This window comes from Peromyscus eremicus, chromosome X (genome assembly GCF_949786415.1).
Source record: "Peromyscus eremicus chromosome X, PerEre_H2_v1, whole genome shotgun sequence".
In the NCBI taxonomy this organism is placed as follows: domain Eukaryota; kingdom Metazoa; phylum Chordata; class Mammalia; order Rodentia; family Cricetidae; genus Peromyscus; species Peromyscus eremicus.
The window spans coordinates 89,216,184-89,230,437 of record NC_081439.1 but is presented as its reverse complement, the minus strand read 5'-3'; the positions used below and the strand labels follow the sequence as shown (position 1 = coordinate 89,230,437).

The 14,254-nt window shown below is 40.0% G+C and overlaps 1 protein-coding gene across 1 annotated transcript in view; it reads left to right on the top strand.

The window, feature by feature from the left end:
- The first annotated feature begins 960 nt into the window (after positions 1-960).
- Col4a6 (collagen type IV alpha 6 chain) overlaps positions 961-14,254 on the top strand; it is a 65,408-nt gene continuing 52,114 nt past the window's right edge. The window contains exons 1-5 of the mRNA XM_059250308.1: positions 961-1,001; positions 6,726-6,842; positions 9,088-9,156; positions 10,778-10,813; positions 14,010-14,072. Of these exons, the coding sequence (XP_059106291.1) occupies positions 963-1,001; positions 6,726-6,842; positions 9,088-9,156; positions 10,778-10,813; positions 14,010-14,072 (324 nt within the window). The 5' untranslated portion in view covers positions 961-962. The remainder of the gene's footprint in view (positions 1,002-6,725; positions 6,843-9,087; positions 9,157-10,777; positions 10,814-14,009; positions 14,073-14,254) is intronic.

Below are 14,254 nucleotides of genomic sequence, written 5' to 3'. Positions count from 1 at the left end.
TAGCAGACAATCAAGTGAACATATTGGTTACTTGCACCACAAGTTATCACACTCATGTGAAGTCATGTGGGTTTGAGCTGTGCTTAGGTAGAGAGTCTGATCAGCTGATCAGTAGATATCAAACATACAACAGATAAGACAAGCAAGCAAGAACTCAGACTTAGAAGCATTCTGGGCCACAAATAGAAGGGAATGCACTAAATGAATGGTAACAACATGGTGACTGGCCTACTGAATCTTAACAACTTAATTTTGACCCTCTGTATTATCATCACCTCCTATTAATCTCGTATTGTGGGGAAGGGGTTGCCATAGTAACTATAAGGGTAGTTGAAGCTACCTAGACGCATGGATAATGTGGATGGCAACTCATGAGTCACATATATTCACATCTTAGGAAAGGAATACATTGCACAGCATGTAAGGCCACCCAGAGTTGTACTTGGGAACAGAATGAACCAAGAGGCTGTAGTTGACAGGTTTTACCATCAAGAGGTTGTGGTGCCTGAAAGGGGGTGTGATTTGACTTGTTTGAATAAGTCAGTGGCCTAGCCTGCGCTGGAACTGTCATTCATGGATAAGCAAGAATTGCACATGTCCTCTGATAAAAAGGGTTGTCTAGCTTGGGACCCTTATCTGAAGGAAAAAAATGGACAGAAAATTTTTGTTAGATTAGTCAAAGCTCTTCTGTTTTTATCCAAGATGTAAAGGTTCCCTGTAATATTGGGCATTAATTTTTAGGCTTCCACTATACTGCTTAACACAAGAACTGGTCTCAGAACATAAGCATGCTCAAGACCTTAGATCAATCCCTTAGACTTGGGGCAACACAGCATGAGGAAGGAGATATAAAACATCAATAACTTAAGTCTTCAAATCCCATCAGCAAACATATTGAACCTAACAGGCATCCATTGGATTGTCTCACACATTTCTCTTCTTTCTCCTTTCTTTAGGGTCCCATGGGAGTTCCTGGCTTTATTGGCATCAATGGGATTCCGGTGAGTGTGTACATTGAAGCAACTTTTTTTTAAAAAAAAAAATTTATTTGTTTATTTTACATCCCAGTCACAGTTTTCCCTTCCTCCTCTCCTCCCAGCCCCTTCCCCCATCCCCCTCTGTTTCCACCACCCCCAATCCACTCCCCCTCCATTTCTGTTTAGGAAAGGGCAAGTCTCCCATGAGTATCAAAAAATATGGCATATCAAGTTGCAGCAAGACTAAGCACCTCCCCATGTATTAAGACTGGGCAAGGCAACCTAGTATGAGGAGCAGGGTCCCGAAAACTAGCAAAAGAGTCAGAGACAGCCCCTGTTCCTACTGTTAGGATTCCTACAAAAGGACCAAGCTTCGCAACTGTTAACATATATGTAGTGTGCCTAGGTCAGTCTCATGCAGGCTCCCTGGTTGTCAGTTCAGTCTCTTTGAGCCCCTATGAGCCCAGGTTAGGTGATTCTGTGCATTTTCTTGTGTTATTCTTGACCCCTCTGGCTCCTACAATCCTTTCTCCTTCTCTTCAGCAGGATTCCCTGAGCTCAGCCTAATGTTTGGCTATGGTTCTCTGCATCTGTTTCCATCAGTTGCTGGACCGAGTCTCTGATGACAATTGGACTAGGCACCAATCTATGTGTATAGTAGATTAACGTTAGGCATCATCAAATTGACATATTTTTCCCCCAGTCATGTTTGGTTCTATCCTATGTCTCTGGGTCACCCAGCCTGTGTGTCATGATGCTCCAGACAGTGTCAGCCATGGGCTTACTCTCCTTGCATGTGTTTTAGGCTAGACTGGTAATTGGTTGGCCACTCCCTCAATGTCTAGGCCACCCTTACCCCAGAACATTCCATAGGCAGGACAGACTGTAGGTCAAAGGTTATGTGGCTAGGGTCTTGTATAATACTTGGCACCTACTAGCTATCACTTTCTGCTTTTGTCCCTACCACCTTCTTTCTATATTTAATACATAACCTTGGCCATGTTTGTCTACAAGGCTTTTCAGTCTCGTTTAAGCGACTTGGACTATACAGTAGAAAAAAAGGAAAGCTCCTCCACCTGAGAGGGACTTAAGCTTGCCCTTATCCTTCTAAAAAGCCCTCAGAAGTTCTTTGAACCTTATCAAAACACTACTGGGGAAACTCTAGACTACCCATTGTCTTATGTTATGCTATACAAGCTTCTGGTATCACCAAAGATAATTCAGTTCTCTTTGTTCCAATCTCTAGGCAACAATGTCTTGAGCTGCTATGTGCTTCTACTCTACTCTGAGGACAGGAAGGATATGGTTTTTCCTTCACAGATATCATCATCTGATCTATTTTTCTCTCAAATCTAGTAGACATTTGTAGATCTAAGAATACAAGACTCAGTTTCTTTGTATTTCTTACTTAAATCACATCACCCATCAGATATCTGCATTTTATTCAACTACAGTGTCTAGAAAATGTCCAGAAACAGGCCAATTGGAAAATTAAGTGGACGGTATAACCATCCTTTTTTTGACATCCACCTACATTTTCTTATGGCTGTGTATCTATGGCTGCACAGGGCAGAATCCCTGCCCAGAGTGTGTCTTCCAGGCTCATGAGATGAGTATAACTGCCCAACTGGAGGGCAGCCTTGCCCAATCATCCCACAGACTTGGCTGGGCCAGAGATGCACAGGTGAATGGAACTTTCGATGTCACTATCCTCCCCAACCCCATTCTCTCTTTTGAGCTGGAACAGAGAAGAAGTGAATCTTGTACTGCCTAGGCTATTTCTAAATCTAAGATGGAAGCGGTCCCCAAGTCCAGCTGGCCACAGACACCTCCACCTTATGATCAATGCGGGCATTGATCACTTCTCTTTGTGGTTTCATTGCTTAGGAGAACGAGCTGCAGCTCTCCAGAATCCTCTAAATGAGCTGGCTGCTCCCAAAAGACACACCAACTTTCTTGCCTTTTCCTTGACCAAAGGTTGTCTGTGTTTCTTTTAGACTTTTGATTTCTCTAGTTTCTGACTTCGCCTCTCCCAACTATCTAAGACATACCTGTTGAGTATCTTCTGTGCAGTACTTACTTCTTCCTTCCTTCTTGAAGATCTCACGAGTCCTTGGCATGTGATTCGCTACTCTAGTTCCTTGATGCATACAGTTCCCTGGTGTTGATGATTTTCTCTGACAGTTTCATCTAGCTCCTTTAAAGTACAGATAACATGTTCTGTTCCTCCGGAGTCCCAAGAGTCCCAGTGAGCCTAAAACATTTTGAAGAACTGACTCCTACTTCTAGTGTCTGTAAAAGCCAGAGTTCCCAGACTGATGGAGCTACCTCAGACAGAAAAACACAGACTTCACAGGCTTTGTCCAACTTATCTATCTGTTCAACTTTTAGCCACACATATTAAACCATTCAACTAAAGCCAACAGCTTCTTTGACACCTCTCGCTAAATTGGATCACTATACAGATCTAGTTCTCCTCCTAACAATGGCTGATCATTAACATGTGTCACTGGTTTGGGTCTCCAAATTCCATTTTTTACTATTATGTAGACAACTTCAACATAGAGTCAGTTTCATGATAACCCAATTCATTGCATCAAAGGGCACAACAGCCAGTGGAGAGGGCAAACAGAGCTTGCCTACGACTAGGATATTCAACATCAGCACAAAAGACACTGGGGATGGTACAACTCAGGACTTTAAGATATCCCAGTTGTGAATTAGTGCTGTTGGCACCTGTCACAGATTCATATTTCTAAAATACTTTCATTTAAAATGAGTTGAGAGCAGAAGATTGCAAGATGTCCTTTGAAATGAGATTTAGCTTTTCACAGGGTGTCAACAGCAAACTTTCCCCCTAGTTTAGAGGTTTGTAAATAAGCACACTAGATTTATATCCTAAAAGTGATCACATAGCACTCATCATGGGAACTTCTCCCTTGAGACTTGGGTCTTAGGAATACAACTTTTCTGGAACACAGCAGATCCATTCCCTTGTAGATATATAGAGCCATGAGATCCACTCAAAGAGCTATGCCCTTGGAATCTGGCACGCTCCAGTAAAATCATTAGCTATAGGCAAGGAGGGCAAAATGCCAGAAATTCTGTGGTCTTGATCATTAAAAGGAGGTAGAACTCCACCCTATACCTTATCTTTGCTGACTTTCCTAGATCAAGACTTAACCATTTACTCATTTGCTACTTAACATCACTTGATGTTAAACATAGCACAATGTTGTTTCTAATGTTGACAACCCCTCTATAAGTTATGTATTATTCATCACCAGTTTACCAAAGGAGGAATTGAGTGCTCCAGCTAGAAAATAGTAAAGCTGGATTAGAACATAAGTCTGACTGGCCCAAAACCTTCACTGCCCATTGTATCAGTAGAATGAAAAAGAAGCAATAAGTCTGAGTTGGTGGTCAGAGGTTAATTCCAGAGAATTTCACTAAGGTAGAGAAGGGGTAAACAGGTTCCCTACCAGTGAGAGGTATTAGAAGTTTAGACGAGAAAACCAGAGAACCATTCCATGAGGGTACCGAAAGGTAAGAGTCTAGATAAAAGTTTTGATGGCCCAGGAGTAAGGAAGATCTTTAGTACTGAGATAGACTATTGCTTTAACTTATTCCTACTACCTGGCTGAAAGATAACCCTTAGGAAATTGGGCACCCCACACATAGAGCTTGACTAAATAGAGGTGAATAGAATAGATTTAGAGGATGTGGCAGGATTACAGGGAAACACCAATGGATGATGGAACAACTGACTCCAAACCATTAATACTGGAACATTACAGAGCTATTATAGAGCTGTTGTCCAACAGATGCTAAGACTGTAGGGAAATCTGACTATTTCAAAAAAAAAAAAAACAACTTTCTATATGAAAGCTCTACATGGGAACTGATGCTGGATCTTGGTTAACAGAACAGAATATGTTCACATGGCATCTCCTCTACGGAAAACTGATTGGCCACAAATTATCAAGTCTTACTAAAATCTCACCTACACTCCCAGTTTGTCACAATCACATGTCAGGTAATTGTTTCAGTTAAGGATCCAACTCTTCTCTTCTCCATATGCACTACCAGGGAGGGCAATTGATTAGCTGGGGAGTTAGTAAGCATTTTCTTATAGCTCATCTGAATTAGTAAGTTTCAGAGTTGAAGAACATAATGTTTTAATCTAATAAAAGCCAATTGTATTGGGGCATGGTGAAAACAAATGAGCTTAATAGATTCTTGGATAGGTTAATGAAAGGTAGACTTCCACCTTAAACATACTTTCAATGGAGAAATGTGCATTTAATGATTTGAGGGAAACATTCAAAATAAGCCTTTCAAATTACCAGCAGTCCCTCCTTATCCATGGAAATAACTCATGAATTCTAAATTGCACATTGTTCTGAGTGGTATAATGAACTCTAATGCCAACCCACTCCATCCTACCTGTGATGTGAATCATCCCCTTTTCCAGCATATCTATGAATATTTATGCTATATTCTCTAGCAGCCTATTAGTCACTAAGTAGCTATCTTTAGCAGATCAATTTTCACAGCAGTATCACAGTACTTGTGCTCATATAATCTATATTTTACTTAATAATGGTCCTAAAGCAGAAGATTAGTAATGCTGGCAATTCGGATGTGACAAACAGAAGTAAAACACTTCCCTTAAAGAAGTGAAAGTTAGCTTAAAGAGCACAGAAAAGACTCATGTGCTGAGATTACTACAATCTAACATAAGACAAAATCTACCCATCAAATTGTGAAGCAGGAAAAGGACATTTGTGCTAGTTTTGAGGTCTACCATCAACCTGCAAAAGCTATGCCAACAAAAGAACAGATCTGGGGTTCATCCCAGTTGGCAATAAAGAGGTGAGGACTCAAGTATGCAGAATGTTTCCCCTGCAAAGCTGAAACCATCCTTTTAGTAGTCTGAACTCACACATTGATGTTAATGGTCTGTTTACCCTCTACAACTCTAGTAATAATAAAAAATGAGATGGAATTCTGCGGCACATTTTCTCTACAAGAATATGGTAAATGAGGCTTTCCTCTGATATAATAGTCCCCCCTTATTTATTTGGGATGCAGTCTAAGATGCCCAATAGTTGCCTGAAAACATAGGGAAAGGCATGGGGTTATAAAGTTTGCTGCTATCTAGGTTTTCAGGCAACTACTGGGAACTGTACTTGTGTTGGCAGGGAAAATAGTATATACCAAGCAGGTTCCCTTTCCTTTTGTCTTCTAGTTGTATGTAGACTTCTGGAGACTTGGGCTGGAGGAGGGGCAGGCAAAGAAAAAACACAGATGTCTTAATTCTCCCATGTTCTCCATTACCAGAAAGTTATTCCAGAATCTGTCTGGTCTGAGGAATCTCAGACTTTGGCATAGTTCTCTGTTGATAGCAGATCAGCTGCCAGATAGCTAAATCCCATTTTGGTATATCTCTATTCTCAATGAAGGTGAAGTTTAGTACCTTAACTATTGTATCTGTCCATGTTTGAGCCCTTTAGTTTCAGCTTGAATCTTATTAAAGCACCAGATGTCTTTTTGTGTGGGATAACTTGAGCTGTGATTGACAACATATATCTAGGTACAAAGGAAAAATTTGAGAACATACATGATGAAGCTAAGGGAGTAACAAACCAGAATTTAGTGGTGCACTTGGCTATTCTCATTGTGGAGCCTTTTGAATTCTCTGACAGTCCTGCACCTGACTTGATCCCTTCTTTTCTCTTTGAACAGGGACACCCTGGACAACCAGGTCCCAGAGGTCCACCTGGCCTAGATGGCTGTAATGGAACTCAAGGAGCTGTTGGATTTCCAGGCCCTGATGGCTACCCTGGGATTTTAGGACCACCTGTATGTTACTGGATCTTTGTATCTTAATACAAATGCACCTCCAAAAGTCTTCCTTTTTGTTTCTTTGGGAACTTCATTTAGTCTCCGCAGAGAGTCACTGTACTACCTTGTCCAATGCAAAGGTTTACACTGATGGCACCACAACAGCAAAACTCTTCATAAGTGCCAGTTGTGGGATGCGCACTCCACATGGCTTTAGGTTACTTTGTAATGCTACTTTTGGAATTGTCAAGATTATTAAAACAAGCAAACAAATAATAGCTATAGTACATTTCAGAGTAAAACATGCACTTGGGCCATTTGGCATGTTCCCATATTGGGTAACATTGGGATGTGTTTGGAAGACCTTCATGTGATCGTGAGCATATTAACAAGAAGCTAGAGGTGTTACAAGCTTGATTTATACTAGTAATTCTTTTTTTTTTTTTTTTTTGGTTTTTTGAGACAGGGTTTCCTTTGCGCCTTTCCTGGAACTTGCTTGGTAGCCCAGGCTGGCCTCGAACTCACAGAGATCCTCCTGGCTCTGCCTCCCGAGTGCTGGGATTAAAGGCGTGTGCCACCACCGCCCGGCTTATACTAGTAATTCTTAACCAGGGTTAATTTTGCTCTTTGGGGGTATTTGAATTAGTATTGATAACTTTAGATGTCACAACTAGGGACACAGGATAGCACACACTCCAGAACATCAACAAACCAATTTGTCCAGTATCAGTGATGCTGAGGTTAAGAAACACTGTACTTCGTTTATTTCCCACCCCACATCATTACCCTGGATTAAAAGGTTAATATTCTATTTTTTTTGGTCTCATGTCTCCACTTTTGTTTAATTTCATTCACTCAGACAGAGGTCAGATATTCAGATATCATGCCATTTACATATATCATGTAAACAGTAGATATCATGCCCTTACAAGAAGTAATTTATGAGTGGTTGGAAAGAGAAAAACAACACATTTCAAGCTCACTATTAACCTAAATTGGAAAAACCTAAATCTATAAGAATTGTGATGTGAGAGTTTTATGAAACTAGAAATCATGCCACCAATTAGACAGATCTCCTAGGTATATGAGTTGCCATCAATAACCAAGTTGTGGCATATGAGAATACTTGTGAAAATGTGACAAAGAAGACAGGCAAAGTACAAGCCCCAAACTGGCATAAAGGACCCTGACACCAAACCAGTATACGGCAGTGGGATAGCATGGAAAGCTGTGGTCCTAATATGGGATAATCTGTATGAGTCATGAAGGCTCCTGAGTACTGTCGTGGCAATAGAAAGGGGGATAGAATAGATAATGGAAGTCTAGCAAAGCTGGAGTTCCACCCCCAAGAAATGGAATAAATGTCTGAGGTAACAGATATCCTCTGAATGACAGAACCCCAGAGTAGAAACCTAATCCATGCCTAAAATATCACCTTAAGCTTAAATAGAAACCTGAGTATGTGTTTATATTAAGCTGAACTTACCTCCTGATGAATATCCATTCACTAAGTGTCTTTGAAGCTTCTTGGAAAAGAATAGGGACCACAAAAATAAGGGGGAGCAGAGAATGTTAAGAAACTAATTTATATTTCTAGGCCCTTGTTGTTTTAATATACCAGTAGTCCTTGAACTTTAGGAATTCGTTGTTAATCAACACTTTGCTCCCCTAAGTGTACCCCCAATACTAATCTGGACTCCCCCTTAGATGTAAAATCATTAATTTATTTCGCCAAGGAGGCCATAATGGTAGCAGATATGAGTCAGCACTTGCTACTAAGACAACAGAAAAAATCTGGTTGAAAGACTGGAATTGGGTACACTGAACTGTTTTCCATGATAATAATGTGACACACTAGCCTCTCCAAAGGTTCAAAGCTGAGTTTTTGTGGCAGAAACACAGGATGAAGTTGGTTTCATAGTTATCTTTTAGATCCATAGCCTACATATTGGCACACAAAAGCACCTAGCCTCTAGGCTGTTTTTAACATTTTAAAAATAAATGATAAGAAAAATTTGTGACAGATCCCAGATTTGACTCACAAAACTTGAGATGAGCTCTTCAGAGGTTGGGCTTTGCCCCTTAACACAGCCAATTTTTTTTCACAGACTAAGACACATAATTTCAGGTTCTCATTGCCTGATCCTCTGTCTAATCAGGACATATTGCTAGCAAAACTCTGTCGGGGGGGGGGGGGGTGAGCGCACGCGCACATGCACAATGTGAACATGCATTTCTCACAAGTTTCTCGTATTTTACCCAGGGTCTGCCTGGTCACAAAGGTTCAAAAGGAGAATCTGCTCCTTTTCAAAGCAGCATCACAGGAATGAAGGTAAAAGCTCCTACAGCAGGCAGCCGAATGGGTGGGAAATGAGGTTCCCCAGGGCTGGGCCCCACCTCAGACTGAATTACTTCCAGAACTAGCTGTATCCCTGCTTAAGGAGCAATCCCAGCTGCTTTAAGAAGGACCCCAGGCTTTCTTGTGGTGGAAACATTAGCAGAAATGTTTGCAACTGTGCTATCAAGAGATTTGCTTTCCAGAATCTGCACCAAAAATAAGAGACAAGTTGGCAAACAGTTTTGCATGGTCATTATTTTCTTTGACAAGCCAAAACATTTTCTCGAGGCAGACACGTCCTCGTTTCCTCTGAAGCCCTTAGTGTCTCTGTACCTTGGTTTGGATCCATATCATTACACAGTTTAGAATGGCTATCACCCCAGCATCCTTACCCGCTTCTTCTCTAGATTCCCGAATGCCTAGAAAAAATTGCCAGTCCTCGTTGCAACTGACTGGAATCTAATCTCTTGTCAGGAATCTTCCTTTATTGAGGCTTACTCTCTCTATGTGCTAGCTGGTGGCTTTGTGGACCTCAATAAACTCTGGTTTCAAATGATTGACTCTATTCCTCCCCAGACTAGGAAAAGAACCCTTCACTGCCCTGGTAGCAAATAGGAATTTATGTGTTCACAATCAGAGGGGAGAATACACCACGCTTACTGTGAACATTGACACCACTAGTCTGTCTTCCATTTGGGTACAGGGCCAAGACCCTTGGAAACTGGCTGTAAACGCAATGATGGTGATGGAACAGCTGAATAACTAGAGAAGAAGCAGGGAGATTTGGGTTCTTGACTGTGGGTGCCATAGCAGAAGATAGAACGTTAAATCTGACAAGGACCTCATGTTTTTTGGAGTCTTGTCACTCGTTTTACAGATTGAAAAATCTAAGGCTATGTGACTTACTCAGAGCCAGATGGCCAGTTCTCTGAAGAACTAAACTTCAGGCAGTGTTCTTTCCATGCTACAGGGAGCTTAGAGGTTTTTTACTGGAAGCCAAGTGGGGCAAGACTAGCAGGTGTCAAAATGCAGCCATTGTCTTAGCAAACATTGATTAAATGGTTTTGCCAGAAATCAAAGAAACCTGGGATCCAATGGAACACAGCAATTTCCATGAGATGGTTATATTACAGATTCATACAGTGGCTTAAGATGCTGCAAAGTAATTAAAACGTAATCAGAGTCTGTATGCTCTGTTGATTTTCCCTTGAAATGTCTGATTTGCATTGTATACATATAGGCACAGATTCTCTGGGGATGAAGGCACATGGGAAGGTAGCTTTGCTTTCCTCCAAAAAGAGCAGAAAATCACCAGCCTGCAGAAGCCGTTTCTAATTGATAAGTTCCTAGCAAATGTGAAAATTAATTAATCTAGGTAAAGTAGGAAATCTTGTTCAGCCAAGGCTATAATATGTGTTTTCTAGAGTCCAGAATATTCACAGGGAAAAAAGTAAATGGTTAGATACAGGCGATTCATGCATTTTAAAACACAAGACCTTGACAGGGGCCTAAGTTGCAGCAATCTGTTTCTATCCCCATGAATCTTAGGTTGGTTGTCTGAAACCCTGAGGGCTTGATTTATTAATCTCTTCTGTGTGCTTTGTCTGTTTCTCAGGGGGATCCTGGGCTGCCTGGACTGGATGGAATCACCGTAAGTCATACTTCTTGTGTTGACCTCTCTGTACTTTGTCGACTCACAAATGGTTATCTTTTTCCTCTTCTTGGTGGAATTCAAAGGGCCTCATAGACTTACTCATGGAAAATCCAGAGTGTTGAACTAGAACAAGTCATACTATCTGCATTTTCCAGATGATGAACTGCCCACCTCAAGTTTTAAGACAGGCAGTCTTCAGACTTAGATCAGGGATCTGATGCACCCCTTATTGGCAGAGGATATTTTCCAAAGCCCCCAGTGAATGCCTGAAACCAAAGATAATACTAAGCCCTATATAGACCATGCTCTTCCTCTGTACATAGACCTATGATAGAGTTAAATTATAAGCTAAGCATAGTAAGATATTAGCAACAGTTGCTAATAAACTCTAACATACTATAGTAAGATAAGTAATAAAAGTTATGCTAGTGTGATCCCCCCAACAACAACAACCTGAATCCCTTCTCAAAGTAAGTTAGTGTCCTATACTCAGCATTCCTCTTCTTGTGAAGATGTGACACAGCACAAAGCCTCTGTGATGTGATGAAGTAAGGTGAATAATGTAGGCTATGAGACACAGCATTGGGTGACTACCTAACGGCTCCTTGAACATAAGCACTTTCGTACTTTTCCTGTTCACTGTGGTTGATGGGGTGACTGGAAACATGGAAAGGAAAACAATGGATAAGGAAGTCCACTCTATTCTCTTGCGTGTATTAGGAAGGTACCATGCCTTTCATTCAGCAACCATCTAAGTGTTTTTCTGTGTGTCCACTCATTTTAAAGGTATCACATACAGCAATTTATTTTCAGGCATTGATGAGAGTACATGAAAGTCCACACGTTGTACCCCTAAGAAATTTCTTTTTCCTTGAGATTCCACATTGCCACTGCTTACTTTTGAAAAAGCTTAAGAACTGTCCCCTATTTCTTGTATTTGTTCTTTCTTATATTCTTTTGTCTTGTTAGTTCTCAGTACATATGGAGTACACACTATGAGCAAAGTGCTATGAGTGATCCCACAGGCAATATAGACATTGTCCCTCCCACAAAGGAAGTAAAAATTTAAGGGTAGGAATGTGTCAGAAGAATTCCAGAAGGCCTTAGGGAAGAACTATGTTTCTAAAATTCTGGTAGGAGATATGTATCTATGAAAGAGATGTAGCTTCTAAGAAGTATGGATAAAGTTTAGACTTGCTAGCAGTGGATGGATGTTTATACAAAAATATGAAGTATGTAAGCCCACACAAAAAGACAAACATAACTAAGGATCAACGTATAGAGGGTCTCCAGAGCTAAAAAAAAAAATGGCTTTAAAAGTGTGTTCATTAAATTCGTATAATACTAACTAATCTGTTTGCTTCACAATTTCTCTTAAGGATTCAGTCCCCTGCTCACAGATGTAGTGTTTACCTGTCAATACAGACATGATGCAAAAAGGACTTAGCTTTGAGGACAAGGTTTGTTATCAATAAGGAGACCATGGATTGTTACTGGTTGTCAATCTAAAATTTTATTAAGTCACAGAACATTAGCATCACCCCAGAAAATTCCCTCCTACCTCTTCACAGTCAATCCCTGTCCCAATACTGCCCTAAAGGTGAACACCATTGTGATTATTCTTCTATGTAGATGAGTAGATCATAGCACCTTCATTTCTAGAGAATCCTCTAATTCTTTTTTCTCTTCCTGTTGTCTAAACTTTGACCTCTCTTAGGCTTTCCATACCTTTCTTGGGCACATACCACCTGCATCCTGCTACCCCACTGACATGGAGCCTTAGATGTCCCCAGACCAGCTTTCTCCTAATTTCAATCTTGCTTTAAGTATTAATACTCAATTCTACACATTTTCTAAATTTCCATGTGATTTTTTACTTTCCCCTTGACCTGTGGAATATTTAGAGTATATTTTCTTATTACCAAGTATTTGGCTACTTTCTATTATCAATTTCTAGTTTGATTTTAGCAAAATTAAGAGGACACACTCTGGTGTTTAATCCTATTAAATTTGCTCAAGTCGGGTTTATGATCAAAACTTTCGAGAACACATATCCAGCAGTTGGTGGCTATAATGATTTAAGCAATATTTATTCTGTCAAGATAGATGATGGTGTCTTGATAGTCAGTAACCTGACTGTATTTTTTAAGTTCTACAAATTACTGAGGGAAAGATATTGAAACTTTTAATGATAACATGTTTTATCTAGCTTGCCTGCAGTTCTATCAGTTTTTCTTTGTGTGTGTTGAAACTTTTTGTTATGTATAGATATATGTAATACTATGATATCTTCTGGAATTGACCCATTTATCATTATGAAATACCCCCTTTTTATATCTGGTTAATACCTTTAATCTTGAAGTATGTTTTATCTGATACTAAATAACTTGATTTTTTTCTTTTTAAAAAAACTTTAATAGTAAAAATTCAAATACAGAGCCAAGTATAATAAATTTTAAAATAATCATTCATAACTTTAATATTTTCCTAGAATCTCTTTATCACTCTCCTGTCCATCTATCTATCACTGTCTATCTATCAGTTCACCCTGTTTTGATGCATTTCAAAGCATGTCACTGAATTACTCCTAAATACAATAGTATGTATGCCTAGTATCAGTTAAACTTCAGTGTTTGCTTTTGTTTCCTTTTGGTTTATAATGTATATGCAAAGATATCCACAAAAGTTAAATTGTGTTTGCTGGATTTTGACAGATGCATACTCCTAGGTAACCCAAAATTCTATTAGGCCACAGAACATAGCATCACCCCAGAAAATTCCCTCTTGCCTCTTCACAGTCAATCCCTGTCCCTACCCCACCCTAAAGGCTAACACTGTTGTGATTATTCTTCAGTGCAGATCAGTTTTCAATTAACCTAGAGACTCATATATAGGGAATAACATAATATATAGGCTTGGGGTCTAGCCTCTCTCACCACAGTGCTTTTGAGATTCATCCATATTGTTCCATATATAAGTAAATTTGCTGCTTTTCACTGTTGTATGTCACAGTCCATTTATCAATCCCTGTATCAGTGACTTCTTGGAACAGTTCCAACATTTTCTATTATGAATAAAAATGTTGTAATAACTCTCATACAATTCTTGTGGGCGTATTTTTTGTTTTGTTTTGTTTTTTTTTTGAAAAGCTATCTTGCCTTTTGACCTTGTTAAAAACTTCTTGTGTCTCCAGGGTCCATCAGGATCCCCTGGATCTCCTGGAGAATCAGGACCCATAGGACCACCAGGCTTACAAGTAAGGCCAACTTAAGACTAGTGTGTGTTTGTGGTATTCACTTTCTTCACTGGGCCATGGATCAAATGCAGGCCTATGTAATTCAGGCTCTCTTACAGAAGGGCAAAAGCCATTGCTGGAAGATTATACCGGAACATGTTCATTCTCTTTATCCCTCTCTCCCTCCCTTGTCTTTCTTTTAG